Source organism: Thunnus albacares, chromosome 10 (genome assembly GCF_914725855.1).
Source record: "Thunnus albacares chromosome 10, fThuAlb1.1, whole genome shotgun sequence".
NCBI lineage: Eukaryota > Metazoa > Chordata > Actinopteri > Scombriformes > Scombridae > Thunnus > Thunnus albacares.
The window spans coordinates 7,998,878-8,026,873 of NC_058115.1; the positions used below are offsets into that span (position 1 = coordinate 7,998,878).

The following is a 27,996-nucleotide window of genomic DNA, read 5'->3' on the forward strand; positions in this document are numbered from 1 at the left end:
ATGTAAACAGCTGATTTTTGGCACCAAGATCAAATTTTCATAAGTTCATCTTTTGCTTGGAATTCGTTGTAAAGCCCAGACTGGAGCATAAGAATATAAAAATCTTTTATAAATGAGGCTCGTTGTGTTCACAGTCTGAGGGCATTAGTATGCAAGTCTGGAGTGTGACTGTGTGTGTGTGTGTGTGAGAGAGAGAGAGAGAGAGAGAGACAGACAGCGAGAGAGAGAGAGAGAGAGAGAGAGAGTGTGCCGTGTGTCTGTGTGTGCCCCAGGCCATGTGTTACTCTGCTACCGCTAATGAGCCCATTCACTCTGCAGCCCAATCTACTGAACACCACACACACATCTACACACACACACACACACACACACATACACGCGCATATCCGCAGGGACGCTGGGACTAGAGATGCTGCAAGCGCTCCACTGGCTATATCCCCCATGGAAAGCAACACACACATTCACACACACACTGTCTCTCTCTCACCCACACTCCTCACACCATCCATACAGACACACACACACGTTTAAAAAAAAAAAAAATCTTGCTCTAACAACCTCACCCACATGCCAATCGTTATTCTGCTACCACACACACATACAGCCACCCACCCGATGCACCCCACCACAGTGTACATTCATTTTTATAACATTTCTGCTCTCTAATCTTTAAAATCTTTGCACTATCTGCCTCCCTGTGTTTTCTTCATTATGTCCTACGTGCATATTTCATCATGTGGGCTATACCCTGGTGAAGAACACTGCCTGGAGTTATATGGATTTGTCTTTTCATTCTAATTATTTTAGTAGTACTAGCACTAGTAAGGGAGGTACTCACTGATTAAAGTAGGAGTGGTAAGTAGGAGTGGTACTGGAGCACTAATAATAATGTAAATTTAGTTAGTGCCGTTGTTACTGTTGAATACAGATGATTTTTGAATAAGTTCCACTTGATTTGCAGGTTCATTATATTCATGACTGGGATGAGCACTGGCTTCAAATTTCAAAAATTCGGTATGTGACATGAAAGTCTGAAATCAATAGACCGACTTCAACAATACAGTATAACTCAAAAGAGATGAATGTGCTTGTATTCATGGTCAATAATATAACTTTTTTCTTATATACTGTATGTTGCCAAGTCAGTGTAGTCTGGAGGCTTAATAGAACGTTTTTGGAGTAAACATACTGAAATGTTTTTGGATAACTCCACCAGTAGCTGCTTTACCGTCGTTCTCAGCTCTGTAGCACTCTGACAAGTGTGTTCAGAGTAACTCGTCGTGCTCATCTTGAGAAAAATTTACACTTTTTACAGCTGCTACAGCTAATGTCTATAAATTAAGGTAAATTGGCTGATATAAACATAGACTGTAGAAACACTTCAGCAGTTAAAGTCACACAGATGACATTCAGTCTGAACTACCTGAAGTCTGGTCACAACATAAAGTTAATCAAAACACTCAGTCCACAGAGAAATGCACACAGCCCATAATCAGAAACTGTGCCTTTAAATGAGTCGTTTGGACTTCCGTAAGGTTGTGATGTCACAACCATATGCTCAGCGTTTGTATCCTGAAAGACACAAAATATGTTTATTGATGTTATTTACCTCATTTATATGCACTAGTTTCATTTCATCTCAGTGTGAGAATCTCTACTGCGTTTTGCTGTCGTTTATAGTCGCACTGGTTTCTCTCCTCTCATCGGCTGTCTGTGTTTCACTGGGGGCGGGGCTTAACCCCTCGACACACACAGAGCGGAACAGAGGAGGGATAGACAGTGGAGGAAACAATGTACAGTTGTTTGATGTCAGGAAGCAAATTTGTCATTGCCATAATCCTCCCCGATGAGTTTTACCTACAATAGCTACAGTAGGCTATGATCTGCTTCCTGTTGGCCTGGGTGTGTGTCACTCAGAAAACAGTCAGCCAATCAGAAGAAAGGGTCATGAGACGGACACAAAACAACTTGTTCTTTCTAGAGCTCCAGAGAGAAGCTTAAGAGAAGAGATGTAAAACTATATTGAGATGATTTTTGGTACTTAAAACCACAAAAATATCCTCTTATGGATATCAAAACTTAAAATAAAACACCTTAAAATGCAGATGAATCGATACTGTATTATTATTACTGAGGCATTAATGTTTAAGTACTGTAGCATTTTACCATTATAGTTCATTAAGATGTAGCTAGTTTTAAGACCTTTTACTATGGGTCATATTCATTTCATTTGTAAAGTAACAAGTAACAATATTTTTCAAATAAACGCAGTGGAATAAAATGTACAAACATTCCCACTGAATGTGGTGAGCAGAGGTATAAAGTAGCATAAAATAGAAACACTCAAGTTTCACTGTTTCACCACTTCCACCACTGCTAACCACTAATACACTGTCTGGGAACATGTTAGTCAGACATAACAGCTCACCAAGCTAGCTAGTTAGTTCAGCCACTAAAATTTCCAAGTTATTCTGGAGACGTATTTATACCATCAGTTCCTGCCATGTATTTTAATAGTACTTACTTTTGTTCATAACAAAATAAGAATTATTTGTGGTAAATTGACCCACTACACTCCAGATGTTATACATATTTTTCTTCAAAACTCAGGATAAGAAAGATCTATGCTCCTCACCGAGTCACTCCCATCATCCAACACTCCCCACTTTAGTCTCTCAGGTCTATCCAAATAGAATTAATATCTTAATACATTATCAGATCCACCGGAATGTGCATTGATTTGTTGTTGCACGCCAGCTTTTAAGCTTAAATTTACTTGTAGCATGTTTGGAGCAGTATATCTGAACACTGGGTTGTTAACATCTGTAATTCAGTTTGTTTTGCCAGGTCAGATTGGAGCTTTTGAAGTCTCATAGCACCAAATCAGCAGCACAGAGACCTCTGAGGTGCTGGTGACAAGGGTTTACAGATAAAATGTCAACAAATTGTGGTTTTCAGTTCTTAGTACTTCAAGCTTACCTGGTATAAACACCAGAGAATAATTTGTTAATTAGTTATTTAGCCACAATGATTAAACTGCTGGAATGCAAACCTACTGAAAGAGAAATCAATAGTCTCACTTCAGCTTTTCTTTAATGTAACACATCGGAGATGAATACGCTCACATTCATGATCAATAATACAAACATGTCGGCAGGTTAAAAACACAGGTTAAGCAGTGTGTGTGTGTGTGTACATGCCAGTCAGGTGCATCAAGTGTGACATGAGTTCTAATGTGAAACACTTCTTCAAACACTGTCACTCCTACTGCTGCCGGGGAGCATTACACTACATATGTAGGAATGGAAACCTATTATAGCCTTCCCCACAGTACTGCCCCGGGCAAACACACACACACACACACACACACACACACATTTTGCTGAACACCGGAATCCATCTACCACTGTGCTTGTCAAAAGGTGAAAAAGTTTTTTTATTTTCCAGACTTGAAATTCACAATTCATAAACACACACACACAAACACACACACAGCTTTCTACAATAAATGTGCTGTGTGTGTTTGTCAATACTGTATTTTTAGCCGGATTAATTACACTATCACGCTGTTTATCGATGTACGTATGAATGCTATTCCTCCACTTCTGGTACAATTATGTACTAATGCCTTGTTAGTGGGTCAAATTGTTGTGTATATGTGTAGACTGGAATAGAATAACTACAATAATGTCATAAATATCTACATATCATAGGTTTACATACACTGCTAAGTCAGATAAACAAGCACACATACAAGTATGCACACGCACACACATGCTGGAGTGTCCACACACACGGAAAAGAGTGTGAGTGATTGAGAGAGAGGCAGAGAGAGAGAGAGATTGTAAAGCCAGCTGTGCGGTGGGAAGCCCTGCCAAGTGGAGGGCAAAACCAGCGAGCTGAAGGCAGATGATAAGATGACAGATGAACTGAGCCCAGATGGCCTCCACATCTTCACTTCACAGTCAATACCGTTATAATTCTGCATATTTTCACTGCGCTCTTTGGTCATATATACCTATGGAAGCTTGACTGCAACTGCTGTTTTTCAGCAGGATCCTCCTGCCTCAAACTCAGTTACATCTTGTCTCAACTGGCTGCTGTTTATCTGAGCCTGTCTGGCTCAAAGCCACCCGCTCCATTGTCTTCAGAGGCTGATCAATTCAGTTTTCCAGCAGAGGCGATTGGAAGAGGAGGAAAAAAAAAAAAAAAGCTTTAACTGTCTATTGTTTGTTGATTGTCCTCCTTGTGTTCAATTCGTGCTGGTTAATTCATGGTGACACAATCCAAACTGAGCAGTACAGTGTAACACAGATGGACCCTGAAGGCTTTAAGAGACCACATGGTGAAAAGCATAATGATTATACGGGATGTTAATATCAGATTCCTCTGAAATCATGAAGAATGAGACAGAACTGTATATATAAATAATAGTTGATCTAGGTAATCAATATGTGGCCAATATTTTATAACACTTTAACACAATACAAGTCAATATGTTTTAACTACATAACCAGCAAACATAATTATCACTGACTGCTCTGACAGAAGACTTTAATCAAACATTTATATATGCAGGGCTGTAGCCAGGATTTTAGAAACACTGAGGTCATGAATTCCCCCAGTGCAACATTTCCTACTTTGTTTTTTTAATTAACTGTTCTAGTATATTATCTGCAAAATGTATCTCCCCACAGTCAGGTACTGTATGTTATTCTGGTGTAGTTTATGCCTAAAACTGCCAAAAAAATAAATAAAAAAAAAATATTTAGTCTTAAAAACATCAGTCAACCTTAAAAAAACAACATGTGTTATGTATATTTCTGTAATTGTAGAATGTAAACAGAAAGAAACAGGAACATAGCTAAGGACATGACGTTAGTGTCTTCAGTGGTTGCTACAGCCTTTATATTAAAAGTTCTATATTTAAAATGCTCTGAAAAAACGCAGACAAAATTGAAGACATAAGTTGTTGTTTTCTGTAATCTTAGTGCAATTTCCTTTTCTCTGTTTGGTTGTATTACTGTTGTTGTTTGGGTCAAGTCAGTGTAATATAAAATATAAAATCCATCCATGTGTAAAATGTACAGATTTTCACTACCCTGTTAATATATTTCCAAAAACCTAAAATGAAATATTAAATCAGAGCCCTCTTGTTCTTCAAGAGATACTCTCTTGAAGCCCAGTGGAGGTTGAGGAGTTCATGAAGGAGGCAAGAGCCTTCAGGGTGCAATCAATACAAACAGGTGGTAGATAAGCTACTCACTCAAGTCAAGGTTAAACATGAAAAGTCTCAGTCGAAAGACAGAAAATTCTCCTCAGATGCCCACTCACGTGACTAAACAGTAGCCTGAAGTCTGGGGCGAGAGGAGCAGAGAGGATGGTAAACTCCAACCATGATCTGCTACCACATCCAGTATCCTGATAAACCAGCAGCAGGCCATGAGCATACTGTAATACTGGAGCTCTCACATCATGTTTGGACTTCAACCTGACAGAAAACAACACGTCAAATCAAATTGACATTAAAGTAAAGATACAGGTAAAGGTACAACAAAAAGGTCACCCTACCACTGAACTTTTTCACTATTGGAACCTGCTATGACTCCTGTACCAAATGGACTGACACAGACATACAGACTAAGTCTAGAATACATCTAAATCAAATGTATTGTTGGTGCAAGTTTTTTGCTTTCTGCATTTTTTAACGCAGTGCCGTCTGTCTGAACACAACTTTAAATCAGCGACCTTAAAGACCAAAGTGGCAAATGCTAAAAACAATACAGTCTAAAGTGTTTCAGTGACCCAGAGTTGGAAGCAATCTACTTTACTTTCAGGCCATTGCCTTTTACTGCTTACATGACTGAGCTGAACTGCATTCAACAGTCTTTTTCTGGTATCTCTCCGGTGTAATATAAAAAGACATGATTTGCTTACAGCCAGTTCTCCTCTTGACTTTGTCGATGGTGCCAACCATGAATACTGGCAGATTTGTAAGTCAACCTGAAAGCCAGTGTATCTTCTAGCTTAGCTGCTGCAGCCTTTAAGTATGTGGGTGTCATGTGGATCTTGTGAGGCCCACTGGACATATCAAACCAACAGATCATTTTGTCAAGGCTGTAAGGCTTTCATTTCCCCTGATGTGCTTGTGATTTTATCACACAAATAAACAGACACCAAAGCCTCCGCTGGAGCCTGAAACTCTGACACAAGCTATTTTTTTAGTCTTATCTGTGTTATGCAACATCGACACAGGCATACACATAAAAACCTAGAGAAAATGAAAGCTCTTGTATTGAGACCAGAAAGACACATGTTTGAGACATTGAAGATGGAATTGTCTTTAATTTGGTGTTTATACTGTTTATGCCATGTTATTTTCTATGTTCTCTTCATGCTCCGTATTGTTACAAAGAGCTGAAAAAGATTATAAATGTATGAAAGAGGAAACATCTGATATTATGGGAAACAAAAGATAAGAGTATCTAGTTGGTAATTAGAGCTGAAGTGGAAACAAGACTTTACAGAAATACACATGAATAAAAGATACAACGATACCTTTTAACAAATGGATGAAGAACTATTTCACATAGAGATGAAAGTGGTAATTGGATGTCCATCAAATGAGTCATTCGTCAGATCAGATATGATTCTATGCTAAAGTGTGAACAAATTCCCTCCTGGATGAAGTTAATGTGCCTTAACTTCAACAAAACTTCATAGAAATGTATCTAAAATGTCCAGCAAAATGCTCGTCTGTCAGTCTGCACCAGCTGGCGTCACATTTTAATTTGGCACCGACCACGGCATTAAATTATTTCCGACGGCTGATGGCTGATTCCTGAGAAAAGAGGAGGAAAGCGAGCCAGATGTAATGCTTTCACACACGTACTCATCTCCTTTCATCTTGTTCCTCCGACACATACTGTTTATGTTGCCAGAATAAAATAGGCTAGAGCACTCAACTGAAAATCCCATTGAGGGGAAAAGACACTCCTGCTTTCCTTTAACTTCACACAATACAAAAACACAAATATATCAGTGGTGTAAATATAGACTGGTCTCACGCTTTGAGTCAATTTTATCTTTTGGCAAATTAAGGAATTATATGAAAAACTATAAGAAAAAGACTAAAGCCACATTTATTAAATGTGCCTTGCACAATTTTGTATGTTGTTTACAATGCATTGGAGAGTTTCACTCGTGGAGTAAAAGAGGCATTCTGTGTCGCAAACATCCAGTAATGAGACAGTGAATAAAGAAATGGATTCAGGCAGGCTTAAATCCTGTGTTCTCCTATGTTTGCTCCAGGCTCAGGGCTTCAGGCTTCAGAGAGACTTAAGTGAGCCCAGAATTCCCAGGATCATATCCAGAATTTCCAGCACTAATGACAAGTGAGAACAGCACAGCTTTAAAAGGCAGACACTCGGTTGATGTTTTTTCTCACCTTGATTTCTTGCCAAATGTCTGATCGACAATGTGGGCTAGCCCACCAGGGGCGGTTATTTGTTTCCCAGAGTTAAAATGTAAGAGCTCATCAAACAACAAGGTGCTTTGGATGAAAGCATCCACCAAATGGTATTACTTCTGTGGCACAATGAGACGCAGTTGGACTATATCTGTGAAACACTGTCTAGATGGCTGCACATCCATCCCCAATCAATCTGGATTTAGTGCAGGGGAGTCCTAGAAAATCATTATTCTCAGTAAAAGTAAGTGCAAGTTATTGTTATATAACATGCTTTTGTCTCAAAAATAAGTCTTCAGTCTTACAGTTGAATGTTTCTGTGCAGGGCCATAGCTACCATTGTGGACACTGAAGTCATGTTCTTTGTCTTTTTTCCAAGACTTTGGATGTTTTAGCAAACCTTGTGGGATTTTCTAATGTTAAAAACATGGACATTTTTTGGTTTTAAGAGGTTTTTTATAACCAGGATTCAGTAGTTCTCTTTCCTGATGGCATGGAGAAGGTTTTAAAACAGCAGTTGGACCTTCGACTGTACTGTTTTATTCTGCAGCTGGGTACCTAATTTTCAAATAATGACTGAGGAAGTTTCCTGAGATATGTTATGACCACAGTTTTCCTAAAAATCTGCCCTTTTTAGGTCAAAATGAAGCCATTTGAAGGCACAGTAGGTGGCATCCTGATGAAACACTGGTTGCTGCTGTTTTGACAACAGAATAAAAATGTAACATATTGTAGTTGTGCCACAGTCTGGTCAGTATCTTCTTTTGGGTTTGAATCAAGAAGAGTAATTAGTCTCCCCTGCAAGAGAGAGCTGCTGCTGATACACAGGACTCTTGGTTCTCTAATTCTTTAAAGGCAGTAAGGGAACTTAACAGACCCAGAAAAAAGTCCAGGATATGTCTGTTATCACCATCTGTCTGGCATCTCTGTCTCAGTCCTCCAGTAATCCACGTATGAACAGGCTGTTCACTATGAAAAATCGAAACAGTGTTTGACAAGCCTGATCCAAGAAAACATCTCAGTGACTTTAACACATAATTTGCCAAATTCCCATCGTCTCATCAGGCAGTGATAGGAGTTGATAGACACAACACATACAGTAGATGACAGTCCAATATAAATATATTTCATATTTTTACAACAATCCTATCACCAGACAAGAAACTTCATATTGGATCATTCCCCCAGATTAAGTTCAGTGCCAAAATTTTGAAAATTCTTCCCTTCTACAATATCTGTTTAAAGCAGCTCTGCTCAGTGTTTTTATATTAGATTAAGTGAATGTGTAATGTGAATGTTGCTGCTTGCAGTGACTACCCTGGAGAGAATTATCACCCAACTCTGAAGTTTCCCACAGTGTTAGCAAGTCAAGTTTATTTATATAGCACATTTCAGCAACAAGGCAATTCAAAGTGCTTTGCATAAAACATTAAAAGCATCGAGACAAAGTGCAAAAGAATCATTCAGTTCATTTTGGTTCACTCCCACTGCTCTCATCAGCCTTGTTTCCAGCTGCAGCAGGAAGCTGTTTTCAGAAAAACAGGCTCTACTAAACCCACTGTAAGCTACCTGCCCAGCACCAAGCAGCACACAGACAAAATGAGATACTAGCTGCTGAACTTAGTGGAGCATTTAGAAGCTATATATTTTAGCCAAATATTTTTCTCAGGAGATGGTGGAGACCAAAACAGAGCTAAAAAGAGAGTGAATATTCAACATACATCTGTTGGGTGGATAGAAACACTTCAAATGAGTGCTAATGTTGCATAGTATGTCCTGGGTGAGTAAATAAGCAACTGTTCTGTAAGACTTTAGCCATATCAACTTTATAAGGTGATAATATGTCAATAATATGTTTTGTATTTACATCTTGTGGACTAAAACATCAATTAATGCAGGTGTAAGGTTTGGGAAAGATGTGAACATTAAGCGCAGGTCTTTAACAGGACACAAACTCAAGTCTCCAGCGCTGAACTTGGACACACTGCATGTCCATCTACACACCATCCACTGTTTGATTTGCTACTTGAAGGGCATACTCCTTCCTGCATTAACACTGCTGGCAATGAATGGAAATTGTTACGTGCAGTCTCTTCCAATATTAGTGAAATTCCTAGACATAGTTGGCTGTTTTGAAACTGTATAGATATTTTAAACTGTTTTACAATCTGTACTTATTGTGGTAGAAGTTACTCATACAGCCTTGTCTTTAGCACTCCTGTTGTATTTCCTCCTCCTGCCTAAAGTGATATACTGCCAATTTTTGTTTGTACGCACTTGGCCTAATCAATAATTTCCCCAGGGCATAATAAAAGTTATCTACTAGATGTCAGACCAACACTATGAATAAACTGTCACCACACAAGGGTTATTTAAATTATATGGATGAAAGAAATTATCTTGCTAAGAGAAAAAGTAAATGAATGTAATGAGAAAAATCACATCTCTGGTTATATTTCCTGTTTTATTGCAATGCCGATTTAACAGCTGGCACAAGCAGTGAAAACCAAAATGAAAGTTGAGATGACTTCTTGCCATTCTCTGTAACTACCTGCGCTTAGTGAAACCCCAACCCACCTATCATCCTTATTCTGGTTCAAAATTCTTTCAAAAACTGCTTTAATATATCTTCCAAACACCCAAGTACTATCACTGATTGCATGGTGGAGGGTCTGCACAGAGAAAACTGAAAACACACACACATAAACATGTATGTATGGAGCTCGACTCGACGTTTGCAAATATTGTTTCAACTGTGATGCTAATAGAGCAAACTGAGGTGAAAATTTAATTGAAATTGAAAGAGACAGGGAGGGAGAGACAAAGAGAAGAGATGAGTAATGATAGAAGAAGAAAAACAGGGCACAGACCGTATTCATACAGTATCTGTCACTGTGTGTGTGTGTGTGTGTGTGTGTGTGTGTGTTGCCTGAGGAACAGTTGATGGATTTGCTGCTTGACTGCTCACACAGATTGGTGCCTGCTGTGATGGCAGCCTTGAACTGAAATTACGTGCACACTCACACACACACACACACACACACACATCCAAAGAGAACTACACATAATTGCGATTTCTGTGTGCAAGTGTGTTTGTGTGTGTACTTAAGTTGTGACGATGTATGTTGCCTCTAGGAGGCCATTTCAAAGCTTTGTGGAAGGATGGATGAACACAAGGCCAACCAAAGCACCAGAGAGGATGAGAGGGCAATTGAAGTGGTTCAAAATGCTGTGTTTATGTATTTATTAATAGCCATTTATTATATTCTGTGTTAGATGCTTCATTGTTACTTAATAAGTTACAAGGTGGCTGGCTTCTCATTACCTTTTTCTCTTTAAATAGGTGACATTAGAAAACAGAATGTATAAAGAAATATGAATTCATAGTTTATGATATCTATTTTACTTAAGAGTTTGATTATGTGTTTCACTAAGATGCATAATGGGGATAACTTGCCATCCTCTGAGTCAAGTTGTTAAATGAGATGAATGTGTTGAAAGAGGTGGTGAAGATGTGTGTTTTTATTGCTATACGCTTAAGGGAGAATGAGATTTATTGGATTGAAAGTTGAGGGTTGTACCAACAAGCATAACTAGATGTGTGGCAAGGATTGGGAATAATGAGATCATCCAACTACTTCACCTGGGGCATATCACCCAAGGAAGTGGAGGCATGGTCACACCAGGATTTAAAACGGCCAAATTTTGTGGCAAATTCTATTTAGTCCAAAGGAATTGGCATGATCAGTGGATTCATTCAGGGGGCAAAGTAAATCTGTGTGTATTTTGTGCGTCAAGTTTGACTATGGTCAATTTTGGCCTGTGAATTTGCACCATTGACCAATAGCAAGCTGACATACAGCCAAGAGTCCAAAATGGAGGAAGATCATAGCTCATTAGTAGTGTTGCACCATTCACTTTTAATTAACCTCCCCTGTTGCAGTAAAAACTGTTCTACAAAAACAGTGGTGTGCAGACAGTTATCAGACAGGAGTCCATGGCACAAGTACATCCTCTGTATAAACTGTTATTGTCCCTTTAGCAATCCAGTTATGTTAATGAGCTAACAAGTTTTCTAATTGACCGTTAGCAAGCTTGTTAGCTCCAAGAGATTTATTTTCCCTTTTCAATAACTTTTTATTGAACATAATAGTGTTCAAAGGTTAACAAAGTGCCAGGGGGAAGTAAACAGAACAGTTGAGAGAAAACAGAGAGAAGTTATGGGAGCTATTTTGACTGACTAGCACCAGCTTAGCTGGGCTAGCTAGTGAGTTAGCAGTTAGCTCGCAGGCTACAGCAGTTCACCAACTACAGCTTTCCACCAACTAGCCTTGTAGTCACTACATCAACAAGCTTCCGGCCTTGCCTATTGTATTGCGCATGGATGAGTGAATGTCAGGACCATTGCTTAACAGTAGAGAATGAGATTCGACATATCATGAACACACAATAGCTTCAGGTTTTATTAGAAATTAACTAGAAATAGCTGCTATGGGAAAAGCAAATTGGTAAGTAGTTGAAAGTCAGTCTAGTGAAGTTACTGTATATTTGGGGCAGTAAATAAGTCATCTATTATAAAAATAACAAAGCATGCAGTGAAGGTACCTCACCCTGGATGACTAGCCTCCCCAACAGGCAGGCACTCAGCTTCTCAACCAGTTGGTACAAATTGATGAAGCTATGAAAAAAAAGCAACTTTGGAAAACAACTTGAGACTGCTACACAAAATATAGCAAGATATATTATTGTAAAACTTAACCAGCAGAACAGCAGCAGGTGAACACCTGCTGTGCTGTATTAGCATACACTGTGAAAAAGTCAATAAATGTTGTCCACCACCCTTCTTACCACCTTCAGATGGGAATGGCAAACAACAAGGTCAGCTCACTTAAAGTAGACAGGTAGAGAAGTGTAGTGTAAGAACACTACCTGCCTCAAAAAGCTCACATGTAAACCAAAGTCACAGGACCAAGCAAGAGCAAAAAAAGAAATTCAAGTCTCAGCAGGTGCCTAAAATAATCCTGACACTGATTGAGACTAACTGGCAGGATGACTCAGTAAAGACAGCAGGGCTTCATGTAAGTGTAGGAAGAAAGTGTGTTCCCTACCGCACATGGTGAGCATGTTGCCAAAGTCATTTGTAAATTGTTAATTCTGAGAGCTAACTATCAGGCTGTTGAGGAAATTAGAAGGGTTTTAAAGCAGTTGTGGTATTTCATATTTTACACACATGTATGAAGTGTAGCTCTGAGATTCTGTATCTGGTTTCCTGAATTAATTGTGGAGAAAGCTGTGGAGTGTAGAGTGGACAGACTGGTTTGGGGTTTATGTTTTTTAGCCATGCTATCAGCATGGCAATGTGGGTCGGACGGTCAACCACGACAGAGGTTGATGTTCCCAGAGCATGGATCCCAACAACTTTGGTGATGCCCTGACTTTTCCTGCATGCTGTTGACATTTGTGGTTCAGAGTGAAATATATCTTGTTAACTATTGGATGGATTGCCGTGAAACTTGGTCCCCAGTGGATGAACTGTAGTAACTTTGATCCCCTATCCTTTCATCTACAGCCATCATTAGATCAAAGTATGTCCAATACTTTGGTTTATGACCAAAGACCTACAAAACAAATGCAACAAAGCATTCCTGCCAGCCTCAGCTGTACTTTGTATTTAGTGCTAATTAGCAAATTTTAGCATATTAATTTACTGAACTAAGATGGTGAATTTGGTAAACATCATATCTACTAAACATCAACATGCTAGTATTGTCATTGTGAGTACGTTATCATTTCAATCAGGAGAGACGAAGTGAATGAAGTAAAGATATTTGTTTATTATAACAAATGATATAGTGATAATTAAGTCTTGTCAAGAAGGTTTTTGGCTCCTAGACTCTACAGGGAGATTTTGTAATCGAGGGGCATCCCTGAGCAGCAGCAAGATAAATCCCCCTGTAGAGTCCAGACACTGATGGTCACGGTGGCTGTGACTCTGCTGAGTATGATAGGCTGATGAGGCTGACGAAGTGATGAAGCTAATGAATCTGTGAAGACAGGGTGGTGATGGGTAGGTGGAGGGGCATGCATAACACCAGCATAAACACACTAAAACAGAGAGAGAGAAACATATTTAAAAAGACGGCAGCAAGATGATAGGCTAACAATGGAGGTGTGTTGCTGTGCTATTGGACAGATGTGACCAGCTGATGTGAACAGCTGATATCTCAGTTGACAGCCAGGCAATGACAGCAAGGAAATTATGAGTGAGCATGTGTGAGAGATGTGAATGGCATGATGGTATGAGTAATAAAACTACAGGCCTAAGCATGCAAAAGATAGTCTTCCTGACTGTACTTATACTAAAGCTCCATGCTGATGTTAGCATGTTGACATTAGCATTTACTTCAAAGCATTGCTGTGTCAAAGTACAGCCTCACAGAGCAGCTAGCATGGCTGTTGCAGACACTTTTCTTGTTCCACTACAAAGATAAATGATTGAATTTAGTCCACTTGGCTGTAGAATGTGTGCAATCAACACAGAAGGTATTTGACTTGACAAAGATAATGTAAAACATCATCTGCATACAGATTGAACTGGTGTTATGACTGGGGTTAACTGTAGACACAGCTAGCAAGTGGTTCATTGAAAACAGCAAAAAGCAAGGGAGAGAGTGGGCATCCCTGTTGGTCCCCCTGTGAAGTGTGATGTAACCCTGTTAGTGGCCATGGATGTGCTTTGTCAGCATCTAGTGAAACTATTACCGTCTTTGTTTTGGTACATTGTGACATGTCGATTAAATCCAAAGTCTTTTTTTCCCCTTTCTTTCTTTCCTCTGTAGCGGGGCATCAGGGAGCAGCAGTGAATCAGAGAGCAGCTCAGAGTCGGACACAGATGAATCAGAGAGCAGCTCCAGTGACAGCGAGTATAACCGGGCCTCCCGCACCAATACTCCAGAGGTAGGATGACAAGTGTGTGTGCATGTGTGTGTATAACATGAATGTGAGGGTAAAATGTATGTATAGTTTAAATAAGCATAATTTAATTAATAATAATGATAATGTAATTTTCATATGAACAAACAAGCTAATTAAAACTGTTGAGGGGGTGATACTACAACTTGTTACTTTGTTACAAGTTTGAATATTATATTGCATGTACTTGGGAAAAACTGAAAAATAAGTTCTGAAGATGATGATGAATAATTCTGTAATATATGGAGTGCCTCAGTGTTACATTATATTTCATTAAGTGTAACATTTTTGGCCATAGGGACTCACAGTAAGTGTAATGCAATCACAATATGAATCAGAAAGTGATATTTTATTATTATTAACCTTAATTTATGAATTATTCTCTTGTTCAATAGAGACATTTAGTTGATTTTCTCATGCATATTTCTAAATTCAGTTTAAAGACAACCAATCATTACAAGAGTCATGGAAAGTTTTATTTATGCCAACTGTCAAAATATATTTTTTTCTGGTTCCCTGTTTTATGAAAGGCAGAGCTACAGTAGCAGTAGTTTTGTTATAGAAATCCTTGTTAAAGCAATCTTTCAACAATTCAGCAATAAAAAATACTGATAATGACATGGATGTCTCTGCTGTGACAAGTGTCTCCAATTTTGTTTATATTTCCTAAAGAGCCTTTTTTATTCTCCCTGATTCAGCGCTATTCACCTCTGTGTGTGTGTGTGTGTGTGTGTTTCTGACTGCCTGTATATTAAATGGTCTCTTCCCACAGTCTCTGGGTGCTGCACTGAAAGTCATAAAACTCCAACTGCAGAAAACTGAATTATAACATTATTTATCACATTATTTTAATGGCTCAACGCTGCCTGGTTTCATGGGCTTATGCAGACATACACGCTGAGAAAAAGAGAGTAAAATGCCCAGAAAGAGAATGAAAATGAAGTGGTGGACCAGCTTCAGTCCAAACATGCAAAGAGTATCACCAACAAATATGCAGCTGTGTTAAAACAACTCACAGCGCAGAATAAAAACAGACTAAAGTGAGCTATTTTCAGATCTCAATGAAAAAGGTTTTCATTTCTGTCTGCAGAAAATAAACATTTAAATGATTTCAAGACGAAATCTGCTTTTAAAGCATCAAAGGAAATCACATCTAACTTCCCCTGTGTTTTTCAGTGGTTTATAACTGTCACAGAGTGGTGTCACACAGTGTATTAATGCCTGAAATATTTGATAATCTAAAAGCTGTTTTTTTCCCCTCTAGCCTGAGCCCCCCTCCACCAACAAGTGGCAGCTGGACAGCTGGTTGAACAAGGTCCAAGCTCAAACCAAACCCCTGGTTCCCCCACAGCAAGAACATCATGGCACAGGTTGGTAGAGACAGTGTGTGAGGTAAAGCAGCTAAAGAGTAAAAGAAAGAAAACTTATTCTGGTTTAATGGTCCACTGCCCAGGCTCCATCACCCAGGGTCGGGAAACTTTCTCTCCAGGGAATGATGCACCAGCAGCGGGTGCAGCTGCCAAGACCAAGCCCTGCGGATCCAACAGCACCCCCGTTCCAGCTGCACCAACAGTGGAACACAAAGATACCAGGGGAGCCTTCTGGTACGAACCACATGTATATTTGTTTCAAAATCTACAACACCAAATATTTAGATTTTAAGTTACTTACTTACTCAATATGTACTGTACGTTTAATGGAAATTATCATTTGAAAAGCTAGTGTACGATTTTATCAGTTTTACAAGACTTTAAGACAGAAATTTAGAGGGAGAGGTTGGCATTTTGAGCAATGCCCTTAAATTACATCTTCAGTGATAAATGGATGAATGAGTGAATCAACTAATCGATAATGGGCCTCATGCAAGAACATTTTTATATTCTTATCCTAAAACTCTCAGACCTTTTTCTGAGAGGTTTACTCGTACAAGTGTTTCAAGTCAGATTCAACAGACTCTCTTAACTGCCCAAACATGTCATAAATCACTTGTTTCAGCCTGATGAATGTCACCTGTTCATGAGGAGGAGCACGTTTGTGAGATCTGCTCATTACTATACTGGATGCCTCTAAAATTGCCATATAAGACGACCTGTTCCACTCTGTTTGTGGGCAAGTTTTATTCACAAAGAGTTACCAAAGAGTAAATTTCAAATTTCACACTATGTAGTTTCATGTCCTATTTTTAGAAATCAGCAAACAAAAACATATCAAAAAAATTTAACACAAAGACGTAGAGCAGCATTGTAGCCTGCTGTGACAGAAATAAAGAGGGAATGCTCCGACGTGAAGTTAGAGGCAAAAAAAACATCTCTCTAAAGCAAAGCGCTCATGATGGGAGGCGGTTAAGGAATGTTACTGTGCAATTGGAACTGAGGAATGCCATAAACTTGTACGTGCCTCTTAAAAACTAATCTGTTCATAGGAGTGGTTCTTGTATGAGACCCAATAATTCATGGATGAAATACATGAAGTGAACAGCTGACAAAAAAATGTGGCTGTATTCCTCTGCTGCCCGCAGCCCGAGCAGAGAGAAGGCCAAGGCCAAGCTCAGCCAGAAGGCCTCAGGGGAAGGTCAGAGGTCAAAGATGAGGCTGTCGCCGGGCCTGTTGTCAGGGCCAGAGGTCACGACCCCGAGGAGGAACACCACAGGGAAGAAACAGCCCAGACGGACAGAGAGGTCGAACAGCGTGGAGGATAATCAGAGCCAGACATGGAGCAGAGCAAACCAGCAAAGGTAAGGAAGAAAGGACAAGACCATTCTGGCAAAGCTGCATGTGTTTGCCATCAGTTCATATTTGCTTCCCAAAAGTATGACTCACTTATTTTATTTCAAATGTTAAATTATTAGTGATTGCTGTTTTGGAGTTTCTTGCAGTATTAATTGTTGGTCCACAAAACTGGTGAATGCCAGTATTTATTATTCTTAAATTGATTAAATTGACCAAATTAGCTAATTTGACTAATAACAATAATAATAACATAACTATAATAAGCTTGTTTAAAGCCATCTGATGCTTGGTTTTGACCAGGAATTATCAGTATAGTTAAAAAAGCACTGAACTAAAGCCCCAACAAGACTTGTTTATGTTGCACTAGTCTTTCAGCAAATGGGTTTTTAGCACTGAGGCCTCTTCTTAGAGCTGATTATTTTAATTCAACCTATAATTATTTGGTTTTTGCTGCAGTTATTATCTGACCATCCCAAAAATTGTATTTTCTCAGTTTGATTCGATTTGATCCTGTAAGAATGACCTCAGCTTTCTCTAAACAAAGGAAAAGTTTATCACCAGAGAGCCAAATATTCTGCGACACTCAAGATAAAGTCTAATATAGTTTTATCTTTGTGTGACATTGTCCATGCAGAACTGTGTATAAATAATAAAGAAAAACTTCAAATCATGAATTTATTATATATAATAAAAAGAATAATGGGCCCAGAATATTAAATTATGAACTTTGGATAGTTGCTTCACAAACACTAGTGGCTCTTAATGTTTGCAGCAAAATCTTTGGAGATCTCTGTTGTGCTTGCATTCATGTGAGTGAATGAGCAGACAAATCAAGTAATGGTGATGTACAGTGGAGGGAATATTTCCACCTGGACAATGCAGACAGTGCAAACTCATTGTTTCAACTTCAGTCTAACATTTAGATTACTTAATGATGGGTAACTGTATATTATAACTGACATGTTACTTGATATTGCTACAATTATTACAATTACAGTTAACACTATACTACCCAACACTACCTGTCACTTGAGGGCTAACGGTGGATCACTGAGCTTCTTGGCAGCTAGTCACTGAACGCTGTCACTCCCTCATCTGTTATAAAAATGCCCAGACTGACTAGAAGCCATGCCAAACTGAGTACTCAGCTTGACATTAGGCTAATTAGAAAAATAATTGACTTCTAGCTTCCTTTCTCTATTCTTTTCTCCCTCAATCATTTCTTCCCTTCCCTCTTTCTATTTTTTAAGCTTTCCACATCCAAACAAGTTCAGCTGAATGCATGCTGTTTCCAATTATTTCATGCTGTCTTATAGTTTTTCATTTTAACACACATTCGCCCCCTGGAGCTGGCCATGGCAAATATTATCTTCCACTGTTTGCCAGTGTAAAACTGCACAACAGTAGCTGGAACAGCAGTGGGCGATCCTAATTCTGATTGTAATTCTTCCTCTTCTCGTGTTTTCTCCCGCCAGCCCTGCAGTGAGGGAAAAGGACCTGTTGCCACCCCCCTCCCTGGAGCATCAGAACCCCCCCAGGCCACGAAACAAACCTCCCAGTGGGAAAACAGCCCCCAGGAAAGAACCTCGCAGCGCTACCAACTCAAACAACAACACAGTTGTACCACCAGCAGCGCTACAGCAAACCCCTGTGCCAATACCTGCTGTCAGTGTAAACCAGGTCAGTTTTTAGGAGTGGGGTACATGTGTGTGTTTCTTAGTGGGGGGAGTGGGGGGGCGATCATCAAAAACGGCAAGATAACAAGGGTAGGGTGATTTTCCAACAGCTTCCAGTCTACAGTTTACATCTGACTGAGATAAGAGGCAGGTTAAATGAGAGAGAACACACAGTTTTTCAAGAATCCCTTATTCATACAAATTACTTTCTAAAGGGAGAAATTATATTTTATACAATTGGAGTACATGACTCAAGCATCTTAGAACAGTTTCCCCCCCCACTTACCCACATCTGGAATATGTGAAGACACATGTAACATGTCCCATGTATCCCGTAATAATCACTTCATCCTCACAGTATCTGGATGATTTGTCAAAGTCATAAAACTCTTCAGCATAAAAAATGTATTATTACACGACTACTCTGGCTCAACACTGACTGCTTTTATCGAAAGATGGAAAATGTGAGAGAGAGTCAAACCGACAAATAGGTAGAACTGTAATCATCGTCCATCGTCTTAACCTATAATCCTACACTCTGTGGTTTTATGAAGATTAGGTAGTTTCAAGGAGAGAAGAAAGAATGGAAAAAACCGGCTTTATGTAACAAAGACATGCATAGAGAAGGACAGGAAGGAATATCATATTACAATTATACCCATAAAATGACTACAGAGTATGATACTGTCCCTCTTCTTTATTTATTATCCAAATTTATATCAAAACATCAAAAGGTCTGAATATCATTGTCACGATTGTTTGATATCAAAATCAACATGACATTCAACAGCAGCCTGTAAATCTTGTAAAACCACTGAAGTAAGTTTGACACGTGAAAGATGAATGTACATCATCCTTAAAAGAATACAGACTTACAAAGTAAGTACATGTTTTGAGCTCTGTTGATCTTTATAGCACCAGTGTCTCATAATTATACTTGATGGCTAAGAAAAAAAAAAAAACCCAAAAATATCTCAACTTTTTATGAAGAAAAGGTAAACAACGGCAGTCGTCAGCATTACTCAAACATCAAAAACTGCATTTGGAGATCAACAACCAGCAAACAGCAGCTAATCCATCAAGCCATAAGACAAGACTTACAAATCTGACGTGAGACTGACGTACCTGACCCTGACATCTGCCACGTCTCCAACAGCAGTTTGAGGTTCAGTCAGCTTGACAGTCAGTCAGAAGTTCAAACTTGAATTCATTCCAACTGTACATACTGTTTCATTATGTCATGTCTTCTTTATGTTTTCTTTTTCTTTCCAGCAATAACTATAATAACTTCAGGGGAACAAAACACAAGACAAAAGTTCATTTTACTTCCATTAAAGGCTTGACTCTAACCAATGAGCATGGCTTTAAATGTACGTTATTTGAGGTTAGAAAGCAGATAAGATATAGTATTAACCATTATAATAATAAGATGAGGTGTAATATAGAATTTAATCTGAATGGTTCTAAAATTAGCTGTTGACTGTCATATTACACCCACATTTAACACATTTCTATCATTCTACATCATCTAAATGCGTTACATAATAAAACCTAAGGCCACACTAGCAACATCTGAAAAATTCTCCTTTTTTCCCTACATAAAATTAACCTGAATAACCGGGAAATTAAGATCAGTGCTAACATCAGCAACCTCTGCTGTGGTTGCTGTCAGAACACTTGATGTGCTGCCAGCTTTAGCTGCGCAGAACAGCTGGCAGGGAAGCTAAAAGAACTTTCCAGAAAAAACAGCAGAACAGTAGATCAACAATACACAACATGGCATTTATTGAGAATGGATTTTGCAGATGGCAACATGCATTGGAACAATTCTTAGATGTTTAAGAAAACTGTGACCCAACGTCTGTCAAGTGGGTGGGTTTTGCTCAGGACTGGGAACATTTTGCAATGTTTTCTTTGCTATGTCTGCCTCTGTTGTTGTTTTCTCATGTTGGTGTAACACACACACACATCACTGTTCCTCGCTTGCTTTTGTTTCAAACAAGAATCACCGGTTATTTCACTTCTAAAATCCATCATTCAACATCTTAGAGACAATTGTGATTGAAAAAAACAAGAGAGGGACAGACTTACAGGTGTATCTGCAGAGAAACCAAGAAAATAAACTCAGCAGGCTGAGGCTGGTCCTGCACGCTTTCTCACATTCTTCACACAAGCAGAATAAGTGTCAGGATGTAGGATTAGTGATAATGCACAAACAGCTATAAGACAGGTTTCTCACCGGAATGATGAAGCTGGCGATATCCTGTATTATTCTTATTGTCAAGAAATTCCATGAAAAGATCAAAACCAGCACTCAAGCTATCCTGTGTAAAAATCACATCTTTTAATTTGCATGTGACAGACATCAGACTGCCTGTGCTCAATTGTGTGACTTGTGTGCAGTGAATTATTACTGACATTAGAAAATTGGAGAGTCGAACATGTTTCATTTCACTTCACAGATTAGCAGAACATGCTGACAACTTGTGCTGCCTAATTTGCATGATATTATCAAACGCAGTAACGTATATATGTGGCTTTACTGATTATACTTTCTGTCAACTGCTGGTGTTTTTTGAGGGGCTGAAAAATGTCACTAGCAGACGACTTGAGTTTACATTTAGTTTTTCATGCATATGAATAGAATATTTTGTCAGTAATTGTCAGTAGATTATTTAAACAGCTCTCCCATTTGTCTTTCGTATAAAACAGGATAAGAGGAAGCATCGTGGTCCGAACAGCAAAATCACACCCAAGTCCCGAGAATTCATCGAAACAGATTCCTCCTCCTCCTCCTCAGAATGCCACTCGGATTCAGAGGAAGCCATCAAAATCCCCGCTCTGCCACCTCAGACGACACGCTCTGTGATTAACACACAGACTCTGTCCAACACGCACGTACACACCCCTCTACTCCCATGCCTCGGCTCTGCTAACAGTCTGGGAAATCTTGGAACATTCGGAGGGAAGGGACTGCGTGTCAAAGATGGTAGCAGTGTGACCACTAATGGTAGCAGCAGTAGTAATAGTAGCATCAGCAGCGGCACTAATGGCAGCGGTAGCAGCTGTAACTCCCTAAGCATTAGCAACATTACCGCTTCATTTGGTACTTCTGTTCCCGATCCTGGAGGGTTAGGAGGTCAGTGCAAGGACCTTGAGTCCATGTCACCACCTTCCAACATGGGGCATGATGTGCCTCTTTCCCCCCTGAGGGAGTACCCAGAGATCCAGAGTCTGTGGGTGAAAATTGACCTGAGTTTGCTCAGCAGGGTGCCCGGGCAAGGTTTAGGGGAAAGATCCCGGGTGGGAATGGTAGAAAGGGACGGGAGTGAAGGCAGAGACAGGGAGAGACAGGGGGAGAGGGAGAGGGTAGGGGCGGCAGAGAGAGAAAGACAGAAGCAGGAAGACAGAGAGTGGCCCGGGCTGAGAGAAAGACAGAAGTTACCGAAAGGGGAGAGACAGGAAGAAGAAAATGAGCGATTAGCGCAGGACAGAGAGAGGCAAGGTGACAGAGACAGATTAACAGAGAGAGAGAAGCAGGCGGATAGAGAAGACAGAGAGAGGTTCGGGCTCGGGGAGAGAGAAAGGACGACAGAGAGAAGAGAGAAGGTATGCCAAGGTCTGGGGGTCCTGGACAACCCTCCTGTCCAAGAGCAGAGTAATCCCAGGCTACCAGGGAGGACGGAGAGAGGAGAGAGTGGAGGCAAACACAGGAGGCAAGCAGCTGGCAGCATAGTGGTCCCAACAGAGAAACACACCAGCAAGAGCAAGAGGAAACACAAGGTGTGATTGTTGCTTACAATTTTATAACATTTTTCCTGAAAATCTCTTCATATGCTGTATTTTTAAGTCTCTATTCATTTTATTTACTCAGTAACTATTATTTAAATAAATCCCTGTCATCTGCTTTTACTAGTTCTCTCCCTGTCTGACTCAAGTGTGTGTTCTGTCTTCTGTATTCCCAGTCGGACCACAGCGAGCCATCAGTCAACGGCAACAAGAAGCTGCGATTGGACAAAGACTGTCAGCTCCTCCCACCCTGCATCTCTCCAATACACAACCACAAGAACAGCTCCACAGAGTAAGTATTAACAGTGTGCACGACGCACCCAGGTTTGATGTCAGTCCGTCAGAATTAACAAACCCGATTCAGACTTACAGGAGAAAATCTATCAGAGGAGGCAGATATTTTATCAATACTAATTCACCAACAGCAGACTCAACAGACCAGAATGCAATGCAGCACTGTATGTACGTATGCTGCACTACATTTTAATTCATCTGGAAAATGTCTATCGGCTGTCAGAAATTCAAGTAATGCTTGTTTTGAAGGATGTAAAGACAGTCTGCATTGCATTTTATTCCTGTTGTGTCCAAGCTCAAGAATCATAAGTTCAGATTTTGACTTGTCAAAGCAGGAGAAGCACAGCTGTAGATATTAATCCATCAATTGTCCCAGTAAGTCATGTGAGCGAGCATGCACAAAACCAGATACTGATAGTGGCTCAACTAAATAGAATGCAGCCTTCATTAATGTTATTAATTCCACCTGTACTTTTCCTGCTTTTACAAGTCACATTGCCTGTTGTGAAAATGGTCCATTGAGGCATGTCAGTCTCCATCTCTCTACTGTCTACTATCAATAAAAGCATAAAATGGCCAATCAACATGTTAATCAATATGTATTAATAACCTATAAAGTGTACAAATAAATCTTAGACATGATCAGATAGATGTATCCTTCTATGGCAAACATCAGCTCTTTGGGAAAGCTTTGGATGAGTAGTATTTTATTCTAGAGCTAAACAAACGCATGACAATCTATATTGTTCGAAGCCAAAATGACAATATGAGTATGAGAATATTATCAGCAGCCAAACAAAACAAGCCCAATTCAGTTCTCAGTTGATGTTTCTTCCAACACTTCCACACACAAAGACTCCTGGAATCCACTGAAGATCACAATGGCTGGAATTTTACTTTCATTTTACTTTTGGCATCAGCTCATTCTTTGCAATCTCAAAGTTCTCTCATTGCTTCCTTGCTGTCTTTCCCTACAAGGGAACATGGAGAATGTCAGTGGGACTATGTCCAAATATGTTAGGAAATAGAGAGGACAGGTATGGATGGTCAATGTGAATCAAGATTTCAAAGTCCCCTTACCTTCTAAGAAAAATGACACAATGTGAGAACTAACCGGTTCTAGCAAACTTGAATACGGTCAGCATTGCCTTCTCCATTCTTCCCCTCTTTCACTTACTGAACACCACAACCTCATGTGACTGGTACAGACACTGGTAGAGGTAATCAGGCAACTTTACTGTAGTGAAAGCATATTTTTAGAATTTTCTTCCAAATTTTGATGTGGTGATGAAGTCACTGGAGAGGCGAGTGCAATTCACACTGTGACACAGGAATGACAAACCGTGAATTTAAGCTTTCCGTGTGGATTATTAAAAACAGACTAAGCTGGCTGTCTTCATAAATAAGCCTCAAAGTGACAGCTACAGAGGGAATATTTTTATAGCATCGCGGCGTTATCAAAGAGGGAAAGGTGGAAAGGAAAGAGGTTTGACCTGGAGATGAACCACTGACATTGTACAGCAGACGCCTCAGTCTGCAGAGTGTCTGTTTATCACCCGAGAGGCTTTTTATGGAAGCTGTAAACTGGATGATGTGATCACCCTCCTCAGTAGCATTCAGCAATTTCTAACCTGTGACTTTTGACAGATATTATCATGTTGTTTTAATCAGTTATGTCTCATTTGACAACAGTTTTACCCCAGGTTTTATATCCGTGGTGTCCTCTTTGAAAAGCAGAAATCTTCCCACTGGGACAAGCAACTGTTTAGTCATTGTAAATGTATTACAGAAGAATATCTGGCAGATATACTGTGGTCATTTTGTGCTACAGGGCTGTAAAATTCTTAACTTATTATCCCTTTAAAAGAAGTATGAGAGCTCTCACATGCTCCCCTGCACACACACCGGCATCCACTTAAGGATAGACACACACAAATGCACGCAAATTAGCATAGTCATACACACTTGCACACATCAATTATGCTGTACACAGACACCGAAAGCACACACACACACTCATGCACACACACACACTCTGCAGCAACTAATTAGTCTTTGTCTCCCTGGTTTTGTATATTATTACTAATGTCGGGGGCCTGGGGCGTTGTTCTGCGAGCTCAGCAACTTTCCCGCTGCATCAAACCCCCAGAGTTTCCAGGGAGAGGAAAAACATAAAAATATTATCTGTTGTGTTGCAAACAATATGAGTCACAAGAGCTACAATAAGAGAGCTGAGGGAATAATCGTCGATGCTCTTGCAGTGGGAGGCAAAAGTACAACAATTTTAGAAAGAAAATTATCATTCAGCGACTGCAAATGAAATCTCAACAACATCGTTAGCATTGTTAGCTCAGCTTAGAGAGGGCTTCTACTTACTGGATGTTTGTGTTGTTAGAGTATCCACTTAGATTATTTTCTATGTATATTTTTTGATAAAATATAGTGATGACAAAGTTAGAAAATGTCAAATCAAGCCAGTTTATTTATATATTACCCAAAATCAGTCCAGAAAATCTCATTACGTTTTACACGCGAACATTAACACATGTTCCTGACCCACTACACCCCACAAATAGCATATAAAGCCAAAAAAGTTTGGGAAACACATTGAGGGAGACATTTTAAAAAGCAAGCCTCCATCCTCAGATGGCTGGGGTTTTATAGGTGGAATGAAATGAACACAAAGTAAGAACAACAATAATAGTCCAATGGGACCATTATAAGTCTCAGGAAACGGGCTGTTAAAGCAGTTGGGCAATAATAGGCAAAAATAGGGCAAGCGGAAGAACAGCTTCAAGATGTGTTTCGGAGTAGCTGGCAGCTTGAGGAGAGCTTGAGAGATAGAGAAGGGCCATCTCTTCAAAAGAGTCCATGTGGACAGCAAGAGCAGCAGGGCGAATGGTCGGACATCAGGACTCTTGCATGAGACAGGGGAGAGGGGACCAGTATATCGGTATCTCAAGAAGAGGTAAAACACATGTAAAGAATACCATACTGTACCAATCATATGATCAGGATTCTACTAAAGCCTCTAACATTTAACACCAGTGTGTACAGTGTGTAGCAGTGGTACACATAGAGTCATTTGTTGTCATGAAACATTTTCTACATGTGCTCAATGGATCCTGTAATACAGAAGTGACCTTGCACAAAATTTAAAAACCACTTAAGCTGTAGAACCTTTTAGAGACTGACAGCATGTAAAATATAACAACAGATTTCCCAAAGTACATGTTTTTCTGTTTACTAAGAGAGATCTACGTTTTGTTTTTGTTTTGTTTTTATTTATAATGTATTCATCTGTCTGTGCTAAGATACACACTTTGAGGTTGCAACAGCTTTGGCGGATTTTTTGTAATTTAAGATGTAGCAGTCTTCTGTGTGTATGTTAAGATACGTCACAGTAACTTTTCAGTTACCGTTTGTTGTATCATCGTCGCTTCTTATTTTCAAAATGATCCTTGATCTTTTGTTTTGCAAAGTGTTTATCTTGAAAATGTTTTATCTTAACACATAACAATTTTTAATATCACAGCTGTCAGATAAATCATATTGTTCATTAAAAGGGATTTAATTAATATACATGAATGAGCTGTAAAACAACCACTATTAGCAACCAAAGTGAGCTGCAGCAGTGTTGATGGAACAAACACCCTGCCTCACCCCTCTCACCCCAACTGTGCTACTAGGCTATGTATGGGAGGTGATAATTGAAATGAAAGAAAGTAAATCACACTTCAGCAATCGGCACAAATAATTCACATAATTAGAGCAAAGATTCTCAATAAACCTGAAGAACAAAGGTAATATCCAGTACTGTTATGCTAAATAATCACTGCTGTTATTTTTGTGCCTGTGTGTGTGTTCAGCAGCTCTCTGAACAGGAAGCAGTCTCGACGGCGCGATGAGAAGCTGCTCCCTCCCCTCCTGTCCCCCCTCTCTGACGACCCCCCTCGGAAGCGGACCTGCGACAGCGGTTCCTCTCTCAGCCAGGAGGGTGGCGCCGCCGGGATGCTGCCCTGCTCCACCTCCTCCACTTCCACCTCCTCCTCCTCCTCCTCTTCCTCACACAGACACAGGAGAGGTGAAAGCAAGGCGTCATCACACACAAGAAATGGCAGCGTAAGTGCCTTTTGCATCTCACCATTAACGTGCAGATTTGTTCTTTTTAATATAATAAATGAAGTATTCACACGATAGGCCTGCTTGGACCTAAAAATAATGCATGTCTCCCAGGTAGATCATTAGCTTTGATGTCTCACTGTCCACACTTTAATATACACTATGTTTGAGTGATAGCTGGCTAGTGGCATTATCTTCTCAGTGCAAAATTGAGTTTCTCGCCTGACACTGTTCCAAAAATAACTCTCAAGTTAATGACATGCCATTCTTAAAATGTATGAATTTACAGCATGACAGATCTCCAATGATGTGAGTCATGCTTCCTTACCTGCAGTTTGAGTTTCAGGAGCAGAAGTCACTAAAATAGTGTTTTGTAGTACAACATCAAAAATAACAGAGCAGATACATAAAGCTCTGGTAACTTACAAAATGTAGCAGGAATTATTAAATATAAAAAATATTATAAAAACAATACTGCATGGATTACTTTATGTTTTTGCTTCCTTTCAAGGAAAGTGTAAACAGCAGAAATGTACATTTATCATATGGATCTACATCATATCTACACATGGTTCAAACCACTTCACAGTCCATTCAAAACAATGACACTAATTCAGCTGGGAAACCGTCACACGTGTCAATAAGAAGCCGCCAATAAAGTTTTGCACAGTGGCACCAGAACACTAACATCAGCTACATGTTTTCTGCAGGAAGCCGTTAATGAAACCAATACATTGTAGTACTAATTAACATGATTAAAACCATGGATTTCAATGGCGTCCCTTCTACAGGAAATGGATCCTCATGGCGAGAAGCCCTGCGGAGACAGTTACCATGCCAACGGACAGTCAGACTCGGAGGTGTGGTCAGAACCGCTGATGGAACCTGCGGAACCTCGCAGGCCGCGACTGTCATTCAGCGACACGTATGTAGAAATACAGTAACA

The 27,996-nt window shown here is 39.7% G+C and overlaps 1 protein-coding gene across 1 annotated transcript in view; it reads left to right on the top strand.

The window, feature by feature from the left end:
- aff2 (AF4/FMR2 family, member 2) overlaps positions 1-27,996 on the top strand; it is a 164,502-nt gene that overhangs the window by 124,306 nt on the left and 12,200 nt on the right. The window contains exons 11-20 of the mRNA XM_044363728.1: positions 14,308-14,425; positions 15,705-15,810; positions 15,894-16,044; positions 16,959-17,174; positions 18,645-18,849; positions 21,558-22,214; positions 22,284-22,628; positions 22,811-22,926; positions 26,801-27,050; positions 27,842-27,975. Of these exons, the coding sequence (XP_044219663.1) occupies positions 14,308-14,425; positions 15,705-15,810; positions 15,894-16,044; positions 16,959-17,174; positions 18,645-18,849; positions 21,558-22,214; positions 22,284-22,628; positions 22,811-22,926; positions 26,801-27,050; positions 27,842-27,975 (2,298 nt within the window). The remainder of the gene's footprint in view (positions 1-14,307; positions 14,426-15,704; positions 15,811-15,893; positions 16,045-16,958; positions 17,175-18,644; positions 18,850-21,557; positions 22,215-22,283; positions 22,629-22,810; positions 22,927-26,800; positions 27,051-27,841; positions 27,976-27,996) is intronic.